The sequence below is a fragment of the Anser anser genome, assembly GCF_964211835.1.
Source record: "Anser anser genome assembly, chromosome: 3".
Classification (NCBI taxonomy): domain Eukaryota; kingdom Metazoa; phylum Chordata; class Aves; order Anseriformes; family Anatidae; genus Anser; species Anser anser.
The window spans coordinates 40,252,217-40,264,979 of record NC_139722.1 but is presented as its reverse complement, the minus strand read 5'-3'; the positions used below and the strand labels follow the sequence as shown (position 1 = coordinate 40,264,979).

Sequence of the window (12,763 nt, the reverse complement as noted above, 5' to 3'; positions counted from 1 at the left end):
GAGGATTAAAAACAAAAAGAAGAAAAACCCGACATAATTCTAATAACTGAAGCAGGAGCATCCTCATTTGTATGTCTGCAGAGTTACTAGACATTAAAGGATAAGTTCTATGAAAGAGTAATGGGGTGTGGAAGCTAGAAATTTCAGACTTCCCAAGCACATGTGTTGGTGGACAGGAATAAAGGGAAACTGAGAAAAGGCAAAAAAAAAAAAAGTCGGGTTTTGTTCTTTTAACTTAATTTACACCTGTAGGCACACAATGAATCTGGGAATATATATACGTATATTAAATATTTCCTTTTCAGTTAAGAAACTCCCTCAATGACTGTATACCAGAGCTTGTAACTGCAAATTCCGTTTCAATTTACTGGTGTGGCATACTGTGTAGTGCAAACATTCATTCTGATTTTTTTAATCCTGCCATTCACTTTTCCCATTGGGTCCCATCTTGCTTCCAAATAAATGAAGTGCAAAATTCTCCTTGAGAACAGGATTTGATACCTTCTGAGCAAGCAAGAGAGGCCTACATTTAGAAATGGTAAACCTGGTCTGAAAAGTAGAAGGAACAAGGATTAGAAGTGATTTACATAATTTATATTTTATAAACTTTGTAAAATTTATATGTGAGACATGTCAAATAATTTCACCAAGGGAATTTGGGACAGAATTTGAGGGAATTTAGATTTGACCAAAACTAAATCCCAAAATAGCATACTCAAGTGACATAAGCGGGGATGTAGTTGCAATGTTGGACTTGTTACAGTTGAATGCTGATTGTTTGGACACAAGAAAGATGTTTGAAGTAAGCTAATTGACATTTGCGGTGAGTGTGCTACCACAGTTTCAGTGACGTAAAGCTGTTCCTCAAGCCATGGTAACTCACGTCCAACCCCCAAATACACACGCTAAGAGCAGCCCCAAGGGGCACGGTCCGTTCCAGAATGAAGCAGCTCTCCCATGTGCTTAGAAAAAAAATCACCTCTTCTCTGCTTTCACCTGTAGCTATGCTGTTCTCCAAGGGGGTGAGGAAAAAGGTCAGGCGCTGAAGGCTGGAAGCACCACCGCAGTCTCTGAAGATGAGCAGATAGAACAAGGTCCATTTCACTTATTTCCCTTTTGGAGGTTTGTGCCCTGAAAGGCTTTAGATCGAAGGCCACTTAAAAGGAAAAATCAGTACTATAAAAACTAAGCAGCTATGGGACAATAGGAAAAGTTCTGATCTGTATAAAAAAAAAAAAAACAACTAGAAGACACAAAATAAACAATACAAAGAAAGAGCACTCAGTCACCATAGTGGAGGGCTATTAACCATGCAGCCCCATAGCCATCTGCATCACGAACACACTGTGTTTGATACACTTGCAAATGAACCCCAACAGGGAGACAGAAAGATTGGAACAGTTAAGTGACAAAATCCACTGGTAATATTAAATTATGCAGAATAAAGACAAGCGCTGATTGCAAAGAGGTACAGAAGGATTTAATGACACCAAATAACCAGCTGGTAAAAACACTGGCAAAATTCAATGCAATTTGAACACGGACTGATGTTAATAGGTTCATAGCAGGAAAAAAACAAACACCTCAAATTCATACACGTAATGATGGGCTATAAATGATTCAGGAATGAGATCTCGGATTTATAAGACTGTTCTACAGAAGCATCAACACAGTCAAAAAGCAAAGAGTGCACTAGCAATTATTACAGCAGAGATCAAAATCAAACCCACTTTTATTCAGCACTGTAAAACGTTCAACTGCATCCTGAAAGTTGTAATCAATTCACACTCCCTCAGAAAAATATTAAGCAAAACTTGAAACGTTTCAAAGAAGTAGAACAGAGACAACCAAAGGCCAGACACAATTTCCATTTGAGGAATAATTAAGTAGAGGAAAATCAGCTTGGAATATACTAGAAAGCATCAGGCATTTGTCAGGCTCAAAGCCGGTGAGAAGAAATGGCTCTATTTCTCATATTCTATTTCTCTCTCTTGTACTCTAATTCTCTCTAAAGATTTGTTCTTGCAGATGTTGAGCCTAGCACTGACCAAGACATCCGACATGAAGGCCCTCTCTTGCCTGGGCTGTGCTCCAAAGCCAGCCCTGCTTTACCAGCCTGCTGGTAGCTCTCCCGTCAGTGCACAGAGGCATCCTCGCTTACCGTCACGGCGTCGGAGAAAGTCAAGTGGATTACAGCCTCAGCCAGTGCTCGCCAGGTCGGCATTTCATTAAGCTGGGCTCCTCCAAGCTGGTTAAGTGTAGTCTTACAGTGGAACAAAAGGACCCAACTTAGCAGCTGATTATTCACTAATAAAACACGGTACTTAAAATTCACACCTCAGCTTACTCCGCGCTAGAGTCTCCCGTTTGTATCTGCCAGTAGCCTTGAGCTGTAGCTGCACTGATGCCGGGCGTTCAAGCGCACTGAGCAGCTGTTCCTGGAAGAAGTGCGCACACCTCGAGAAGAAATCATCACGCGTTAAAGCTGAGGTACCTCCTCCCACGCTGAAGCAAGTTTCTATCTGCTCCAAGGGCCGTGACATGACCCTCCATGATCTCTTTTCTGGGGGACGTCTGACATAGCCCTGACAAGTCCAGAGGCTAGATTTCAGACAACCTAAGCCCATGGAAGAAGTGGAAATTGTAGGTAGTGTAATGCCAGGGTGGGAAGAAAAAAGCCTTCTAACTACTTCTTGCCTCAGAGCTTTTTCCACACCACCAAGTGTTCTGGGCCGACACTCTCCCATTTGCCTGTAGGGCACCACATGACAGCCCATAAAAATGATAACACGACACGCACCAAAGCAAAGCATTTATTATTATGTTTCCTAACTACCTTCAGACTCCGAAATGAAAAAACATAGCAGCTGCTATGATGTCTGCCTGCAATTCAGTCATCAGGGAGAGGTCGGTGAAAAAGCGTACCATGGAGACAGATGCTTCGGTGGAAAACAAAACAAAACAAAAAACACAATACATCCTTGTAAGAACTCAGAAGCTGCAACCAAGTCTGGAAGAGACAAAATGATAAGAAAGCGCTGTACTTTCAAAATCTGGATTTAAACCAGGACAATAATGTCAGTAAAAGACTGCAGATGGCAGGTGGATAATTCCACAGCCCCTGGCCCCCAGCCCTAATCCTCTCAGAAGGCTTCAGCCAGACACAGGTTTCTAACAAAAGCGGTCAGAAAGAAAACGAAGGAAAATTACTCGTGAAGGATTCCAAGCAGGCTGCAGTTTCTGCAGGTGTAGCGCACATATAGACATCAAACTCGTCATAAAACACACCTGAAATGATTCACTGCGATCGCTGTTAAAAACTCACTCAAATACTGAGCTGACACATGACAACTCAGACATTCATGGTGTCTTTTTCTTAAAACAAACAAACAAACAAAACCAAACACAAAGCTGGCACTTTCCTCAGTGACTGACCCATATGACAAAATTGAAGGGGTTTTGACTTAGAAGTGATCAGCACAATATAAATGGACTAGCAACAGGTCTTGCTAAGATGTCACATTGCAGATGCTGACAAAACCTACAGAAAACACTCTCAACTCTGGCTTAAACTAATTGGCATCTCAACCTGGAAAAGAAAATGAGCCCACTGCAATGCGGACACAACGATCCATACCCTTATAGAATTAATTTCCATCAAATCCAAATGTATTTTCCATAACGCAGATGAAAGTGCTTTCATCCATCTCCATGCCAGGTCACGCACCCAAAAATTTTACCTTCAGTGGCTCGTTTCACAGGAGCAGATGGTGCTTAGATGAGGAGGAAGGCAAGTCATGAGAGAGAAAGGGAAAGTAAGGAACAAGCTCTTAGAAGAAGCTTGGTTTAAATCAGGGTTTAAACAAGATTTCATGATTTGACAAGTACTTAAAAACACTTTTGATCACATGATAATTTTAAAAGCCTTGCCTTTCGTGCCTTTTTCTCCAGGATTAAGGCAGACCCACACTAAGCACATCATGCCCCAGCTACCCTCTGCCCTGAAGCCCAGCATCCACAGCAACCACTGTTCTGAACTTCCATCCATTGCTTCACAGGGATATGCCCAAACCCCATCCCCAACCACAGCCCGCTTCGCCCACAGGCAAGTTTCCCCTGCAGGGTCAGAGAACCCATCCCCAGCTCGAGATTCAACCCTTTGGTCCAAATCCTCCTTGTGCCTGAGGGCTGTTCCCAATTAGCAGTCACACAATGAACAGCAGGGCTGTACTTCTAGACATCGCACTGCCGCACATGAGAGACCCCTTCTGGAGCTGCCATCCCTGCTAAAAGCCATGGGTGGCCTGAGATGCACCTAGGGCTTGGAGAACAGGCAAAGGGCCTGAGGAATAAGAAGAAGGGAGCCACAGAGGAGCAGCAGCAGGACAGGAGTGCTGGCAGTCGGACAGAGTCTCCCCGTTGTTTCCAAGGACCTTCCATTTCAGGCAACATGCGGCAGAAACACTGACAAAGACCTATGAAAACAAAGTAACGTCGTGGAAGAATAGGACAACAATACACAACCTTGCACGATCGCATGAGCTGATGATGTACACAGTCACGGTGCCTCACGGCGCCTCAGAAATACACTGCTGAGAGTACCAAGACAACCCCTCTGCAACCAGATAACCTAAGAACCCAAGCTGTCGCGCAGCACTGGTTAGGCCGCCCAACATTGATCACAAGCTGCGTTCAGCTCTGGGGCCCCCAGCACAAGACACGGATCTGTAGGAGCAAGTTGAGAGAAGGGGCACAAAGATGGTAAGGGGCCTGGAGCAGCTCTCCTGTGGAGGGAAGCTGAGGGAGTTGGGGTTGTTCAGCCCAGAGGAGAGAAGGCTCCGGGGAGACCTTATAGCGGCCTGCCAGTGCCTAAAGGGGGCCTACAGGAAAGGTGGGGAGGGACTCTGTGTCAGGGAGTGTAGCAACAGGACAAGGGGGAATGGCTTTAAGCTAAAAAAACATTAAATTTAGATTAGCTGTTAGGAAGAAATTCTTTCTTATGAGGATGGTGAGGCCCTGGCACAGGCTGCCCAGAGAAGCTGTGGATGCCCCATCCCTGGAGGTGTTCAAGGCCAGGCTGGATGGGGCTTTGGGCAACCTGGTCTGGTGGGAGGTGTCCCTGCCCATGGCAGGGGGTGGTTGGAATTAGATGATCCTTAAGGTCCGTTCCAACCCAAACCATGCTGTGATTCTATATTGACTGTCATACACAACCACATCCTCCAGGGAAGCAGTACTCCAAGAACATCTTGACATGCATGCATGTGAAAGCTATGCAACAAACAAGGCAGGAATTCACACATGTTTATTCTGGCTCTTCCTAACTTTTGAACACCTGCCTTCACAAGCCCAGTACTCTTTTGGATGACGGCATGAGATAAACCAAATACGGACAAGAGGAGGAAAAAAAAGTTTAGAAAGAAGCCACAACATGCAGCTCAGCAAGACTTTCCGCCCCCTCACGCTCTTGCTAGTTAGAAAATGATCTGGATTTTTAGGTTTAATATCAGTTAAAGAATCAAACTTTAAACAGAAACATTTACAAGCTATAGTCAGAACATAATTCATGGTTGGGTAAGCACAGGTGACAAAATTTAAATAGCCCTTTTCATCAACCTATATCAAAACATACAGAACAAGCAGACAAACAATTTAAGTTCAAGAACCTAGAGCCAGAAACAGAGGTTCCATGGTATTACCAGAGCTAGAAGCTCCCAGACTGAACTCATGCTTTAGAATCAATGACATTTTACAAACTGCAGCGCAAATTAATCTTAATCTCTGCTTGGCTTATCCCAAGTAATCAGACCATGAACCACATTACCTACTACCTATCAAACATAACTTTGTGTACAACGTGTGGAACATACAGCTAGGTTTGAAGTTCATGTCTACTTTAAGTTTCACTAGTTAGTGAATAACACACAGAATTTGAATTCCTGTAATGAACACATTTGAACTTGAACAGGAATTATAAAGAAATACTTTTATTACTGTAAGGCCTATGGCAACTGGCCCACATGTAATTATTTGTTTGAGCTCAAATAGGCAAAAATTAAGGTATTCTTCTGATTGAAGAGTTAGGATGAGAAGAGCCTGTGGTTCAATTTCAACAAAATATCTAGATTAAATTTCTCAGCAAGATGCTAAACTCACGTTTGCTTAAAAAATATTTATTTCTCACTAAATGGGTGGCTGATTTTTTTTTCCCAGACCGGTATACTTTTGGAGGGAAAACTGTGAATGCCGTCAGAACATTATGCTCTACAATACGCAGATGAGAGTTTTTCACTACCAATAATTTTTGTCTCTTCCAATCCTCAGAAGAATCTTCCAATCCTCAGAATGTCTCTTCCAATCCTCAGAATGCCTTTGAGCATCAAAGTAGTAAAACAAAAACTTCAGCAAACACCGCTTTAATCTCCTACCACCAATACTTAAGATGCTCTGACGAAGACTGAGAAAACTCTAAAGAATTAAACAAACATCAGGAGCGAGTGCACCTGTCAGAGATACTGAAATTTCATCTCTATTTTGCCTCATGTAATTACTCATCCAGACAATAATCTGAGTTTTGATTAGAAGGTTGTTTTTGTATGTTGTTTTTTTTCCCTGAGTAGCACAAAAAAAATATTTAGAGACAAATTTAAACCCATAAAATGCTGGTACAAAATTTAAGCAACCTATAATTGCATAACAAGTAAGGCTGCACTTCACTCTATCACATTTCTCCTTGGTACTAAAGGAATGTACACCTTCAACAGATTCAACTATGTACAACACAGATTTCTGCAAACCTGTCAATAATTTTATACAGCATACACACCATATTTTTCTAGGAGTACATCCACCTTACATGCAACTCTGCTGACAAAAGCCTTCAGAATAATTTCTGAGTAAAATAATAGCAAATATTCTTGCATACCATTGCTAGATTGTGGACCATTAGGAACAGCACAGTTACTTCTTGACTATTCCACTCCCTCTTAGCTAGTACTGCTGAAGGACAGGTTGTTATAATAAGGTTATACCATACATACATATATACTATACATACAAATATATACATATATGAAATGCTAAAGAGAATGGAGGTGAGACCTGGTAGCTGGACACAAGGCAGAGAAGGTAATTATGCCCTTGCTAAATATTATCACTGACTGAGGTTTCTCCAAAATGCAGCTCTACACTTTCTACTTTTGGTTGGATCATTCTTAAAGTCACATGTTTAATTCCTTAATAAACAAACAGAGAAAATGACTTAGTTCCCCCACCCCAAGCAATTACAATTCATTATTGTCTCCTACAAATATCTCCCTAGGCCAATCTTGCAAGTGAAATATGGTACCTCATTTGTTGTTTTAAATAAAATACTTCCTTTAGTGACATGCTGCACTGATGTATCGCTAAGAAAAGGTATGACTGTGAGCCCTCTGGAAGTTTATCTTAAGTCTTAACCGCTGAATTACAAATCCCAATCTAATGAGAGTAAATAAATAAAACACCGTTGTCAGATGGCGTAATTAAATTAAGAACCTAAAGTGATTTACAAACATTCTTTGTTATGCCATCCATCCAAACAGATAAATATTGTTAGTCCTACGACACAAATTTAGAGAGTAAGGGGCAGCAAGGTTTCTTCTTACATCACAAGATGACTCACTGGCAAAGTGCAAAGGTGAAGCTGAAGATAAATGGAGAAATACAACTTGGGGCTTAACCGCTATTACCATACCCTACAAGAACCTCATTCCTTAAGATATCATTCGTCGAATCAAGTGCAAGAACATCATTAAGATTGACAACGTGAGCTCCAGAACATGCCACCTGGGACAGGACACGATCCTAAGCCAGGTGCTGCAACTACACCGTATTGACTTAGACCAACATCCCCACCGTTTCTGTTCCTCCCCAGAAAAGAAAAAAGAGCTCTGCAAAAAGCTTGCAGAAAAGATCCTGGATGAAGAGGAGGCTGATCACCTTATTTTTACTGATCCCTTATGGATTATTTTATTGTAGCGCTCAAAGTCAGTCTCCAGCATGAGGTTGAAAGCACGGTGTGGGTAAATATCAAGAAGCAGGGGAAAGTAAAAACCTTTCCCAAGGGAATACTACCACAAAGTCACTTTTGAATTTGATTAAAGTTTCTTTTCAAACAAACAACAAGGGGAGAAGTAGTGAGAGCACTTCTGTTACAGAATTCCCATCCCCTCCGGCCAGACTAAGGGGGCCTCACCAGCACAAACTGGCACGCGCCACCTCAACACCAGGCAGCCACATATGGACTTCACAGACCTTCTGCCCCACCGAAATCTAAAGGCTGGTGCCCCATACGTTATGCAGCTAGTGAATGGTACTTTTGGTACATTCAGCGGACGTAACTTCTGCTCAGAAATTGCTGTTAAGTTCTGAATTAAGTCATTACGCTACATCTTCCTGCCTGCGATCGGAAGAGTGGAAATGTAATCATGCATCTCCAGAAACAGCATGTTTTCTGAGTATCTAGAGAACAGAGATTACAAAATACCTGGAACTTGGGCCTGCCAAAATAAATTGTTACAAAACTAGCTGCACACCTGGACGTATCACCTTGAAAGCAAGGTGGTTAGGTAAATAACACTCTCCTCCTCAAAACAAGCCGTGCACTCAAACAGTCCTACCAGAGGGCTTGCACCATGCCCAACTAACGCTGCGTAAGCATTTAGTCCTTGATAGATTTTTACGTCTTTGAACAGAGACGGATTTACAGATGTTCCCGGCAGATCCCGGCATTAACGTTGGTAGGTCATTTTAAGATAACGTGGACAGCTAGTGGGGGGAGAAGATCACCGATCCACCTGCCACTTTCTGTACCTCCAAGTCTTCTCCTTCAGCACGAGCGGCACCCAGCAGCGGACAACACGTCCTTTCGGACACGGGCGCTCTACAAATACCGAACGCAAATCCAAATAAACACAGGGTAACTATAAAAATAAGAGCAGGCGGGTTTCGGGAGAGCAATAGAGCAGTCTAGGACTCTCGGTGCTGCACCCCAGGCCCGGGGCTCCTGGCACGTTGGCGATGCCGGGTCCAGGCCCCGCTCAGCGATCACCCTGCCCCCGGGGGGAGCCCCCCGGCACGGCGGGGACGTTTCCAGCGGAGTTTTCGGGTGGTGCCGACAGCGGGGAGGACGCCTCCCAGCCGGGCTGCCGCTTCCCATCAGACGCCGCCTCACAAGTTGGCAGGAGAGCGCTGCGGCTCCCCGCTCGCCCCCCAAGCCCGGCGAGGACCCGCACCCCCGCCGCACCGCCGCCGGTCCCCCCGGCACGGAGGGAGGGCGGGCAGCGCTGTAACTCCCCGGGCTCCCGTCCCGCGGGGCCCCCGCCCCCTGCCCGGGGCGGCAGCCCGGCCGCAGCCCCCTCAGCGGCCACCCCGGCCCCGGGACCCCGCCGAGCAGCCCCCTCCCGGCCCGCTCCGCGCCCCGCCGGGCTCCGGGACGAGCCCTACCGTCTCCGCCGGAGCCTCCGCCGCCGGGCTGGGCTCCCGCGGGCCGCCGGCCCCGGAGGTGGTGGCGCCGCCGGGGCCGTGCCCGCTGCGAGGGCGACACCCAGCGGCAGCGCCCGGGCCCGGGCCGCCGCCGTCGCCCCGGTGGCCTCGCATTTTCCAGAGGGGAAGGCGGCCGGTGGCTCGGCCCCGTACCTGGGGCGGTGAAGCCTGGGCTGGAGGTCGGAGGGAGCCGAGGTGAGAGTTTGGGGGGACCCACCCCGCTCCTTCCTGCAGGGTGCCGGGGACCTCTGGTGCGCCTGAGTCATGTGTGGGCAATTCCGTGTGTAAATTGGTAACTCGCTAACCGGCAGGAAGGCAAGTTAGACAGGAACATCTCCAGGCTGCAGCACAGGAGAAAGGAATCAGTGTGAGTAGGGTAAGTAACGTAATAGGGGAGGCATCCCAAGCAGAAAGCACCCAGAGAGAAGCCGTTCCTCATGCAATGCAAGCAACGGTTAAGCTGTATGTTAAATAAGTCCCACATACGTAAATGTTTGCAGGACTACTTTGGCTGCGTTTGATCATTACGATTGAGAAACAAGATGTTAACACATAGCGGAAAAAAAGGTTTCCTTGGCATTGATCTGCAGCCAATCTAATGGGAGGTTTTCTCCTTTAGCAGAAGCACGAGGAGATGCTGTCACGATCCTGCAAACGTAGATGCGGGTGGGCTCCCTCAGTTGTGTGGATGTTAGTGGGACCATACCCGTGCTCAATTACTGTAAACTTGTTTAATGCAAACAGCCACTTATGTATTTTTTTTCCTGTTGAGAAGAGAAATTCATGAATTCCCTCAGTTGCCTGAAACATAAAGTTTTTGTCATGTCTGTGAAACGCAGCTCCTCTCTGACGGAGTCCAAGCACATCCAATATCATGCACGGTGTATATGCAAAGACTCAGCCCCGTGTCTACCTGCCCTTACTACAGTCCCGTGACTGAAGGCATGGCGCTGTTTCATTATGTGCTACAGGCTTTGAAGTTCAATGACCTGACAAAAGATGAAAGAGAAAGATTTAAAAATAAATAAATAAAAAGAGAAAGATTAAAAAAAAAAAAGGAAAGCAAGTGATTAGTATTAAAGAGATACTAGAAAAAGAAAGATTAAAAAAAAAGGAAAAAATAAGGAACAGAAAAAGGAAGAGAAAAAAGTAAGATAAAAAGGAAGAGAAAAAGTAAGATAAAAAGGAAAAAGTATAAAAATAAAAAGGAAAGGAAAAAGGAAGACAAGAAGAGAAAGAAAAAAAAGAGAAAAGGAAAAAGAAAAAAAAAGAGAAAAAGCCAAGTGCAGAGGGGACGCAGAACAACTTGGTGGCAAAGAGACAGAGGACGAGTAATTCCTGAAGTTGATGCAGAGCCCAGGTCAGATTATATTGCCGAGGGGTTGGCAGAAATGCTTCAGCCCTACTCAAAAAACCTATCTGGAGTTGAGCCTGGAGTCTAAGTGGCTCTGAACCTGCAGCCGTAGCCAAGCAGGCGGTCGCTGGCATGAGATTTGTGGGAAGAACTGCACTGTAATCAGCCCTGTCATTCCTGAGCTTCTACACCCTAATTTAGCATTTTAATATCTCCAAATTATTCTCAGTGACTGGTGACGTTTCATAGCTCTTGGTACAAAAGAAACCTAATACTGTCAGTCAGGTTTGTGGGCAAGACTCACTTCCCCTCGCCAGCCTTGAAACCTAACAGCCCTTTCGGTGCAGATGTGATCAGCCGGTACCGGAGTGAGACAGACGGCCCTTTATGACAGACCTGGAAACTTTTCTCCGCTTTCAGTCAGGAGTTTTCAACAGACTAATGTCCCCCTGGGCCGTCCCATGACATAATGCTAGAAATTTCACTGGTAAAAGCTCTTGGTCCCAATTCCTTATAGCAGACTTAACTTTGAAACATTTCACGTAGCCTTTTGGGACACTGTAAATCCGTTCAAGCAAAACTTCCAAGCTGGTGGATGAGTTGAGGAGAAAGAAAGGCATTTCAACACATTTGCATATGGGTAATTTGGCATGGCATGGCATAAAAAGGGATTTATCCTCTCCTTCCCCTACGGAAAAAAGTGCTCCTCCATTATCTCAAGTGGATTAGGGCAGCCTGGAAAGCCTCCTGATAACAGCACCACAAAGGGGCACTCAGAGGATAGAAACAGAAGAATGTGGGCTGGAGCACAGCAAGCTCAGCTCCCAGTGCTACTTTCTCCAGTCCTACCACCACGGGGGGACGGCTCCAGTGCCCAAGGTGGTGTGAGACAGCAGGAGCATCACCAGGAGCCCCCCAGAAGAAGCCTCGCCGTGGGCAGCGCGCTGTGGTCCACCTGCAGCGTTGGTCCAAGGCATGCAGATGAGCATGCAGATCCATGGCAGGCAGATGAGTGCAGCTCAGCCCGCTGGGTGCTGCAAAATTCCATCCTCCTGTAGAGTTTTTACTACTACGGCTTCTCTTAGTGGTCCTGTGTAACATGCTTGAACACGAGCCAGCAGTGTGCCCAGGTAGCCAAGAAGGCCAACGGCATCCTGGCTTGTATCAGGAATAGTGCAGCCAGCAGGAGCAGGGAGGTGATCGTCCCCCTGTACTCTGCTCTGGTGAGGCCGCACCTCGAGTGCTGTGTTCAGCTTTGGGCCCCTCACTACAAGAAGGACATCGAGGTGCTCGAGCGAGTCCAGAGCAGGGCTACGAAGCTGGTGAAGGGCCTGGAGCACAAGTCCTGTGAGGAGTGGCTGAGGGAACTGGGGTTGTTTAGTCTGGGGAAGAGGAGGCTCAGGGGAGACCTCATTGCTCTCTACAAGTACCTGAAAGGAGATTGTGGGGAGCTGGGGGTTGGCCTCTGCTCACAGATAGCTAGTGACAGGACTAGAGGGAATGGCCTCAAGTTGCGCCAGGGGAGGTTCAGGTTGGAAATGAGGAGACATTTCCTCTCAGAAGGAGCAGTCAGGCACTGGGACGGGTTGCCCAGGGAGGTGGTGGCATCACCGTCCCTGGGGGTGTTCAAGGAAAGGCTGGACGTGGTGCTTAGGGACAATGTTCAGTGGGTGACATCGGTGGTAGGGGGGTGGTTGGACCAGAGGACGTTGCAGGTCTCTTCCGACCGTAACTACCTGGAGCCTCACCACCTACCGGCGCCCGCCCTCCCACTCAGGCGCGACTCGGCGGCGGGGCCGCGCGTGCGCGTTCGCGAGTGCCGCGTGCCCGCGCCGCCGCCGTGCCCGTCAGGTGACGCGGGTCAGGCCGCGCTCCGCCCAGCGG

The 12,763-nt window shown here is 46.4% G+C and overlaps 1 protein-coding gene across 5 annotated transcripts in view; it reads right to left on the bottom strand.

Annotated features, from left to right (window-relative positions):
• ANKRD6 (ankyrin repeat domain 6) overlaps positions 1 to 10,461 on the bottom strand; it is a 122,035-nt gene extending 111,574 nt beyond the window's left edge. Inside the window, exon 1 of one of the 5 annotated variants that reach the window (XM_083831509.1) lies at positions 9,679 to 10,461. In XM_083831509.1, coding sequence (XP_083687635.1) covers positions 9,679 to 9,791 — 113 coding nt within the window. In that variant the 5' untranslated portion in view covers positions 9,792 to 10,461. Of the gene's footprint in view, positions 1 to 2,161; positions 2,310 to 2,337; positions 8,839 to 9,486; positions 9,557 to 9,678 lie in introns of those variants that run through there. The other 4 variants (XM_083831507.1, XM_083831502.1, XM_083831508.1 and 1 more) reach the window with 4 other exon arrangements.
• Between the last annotated feature and the right edge of the window lie 2,302 nt (positions 10,462 to 12,763).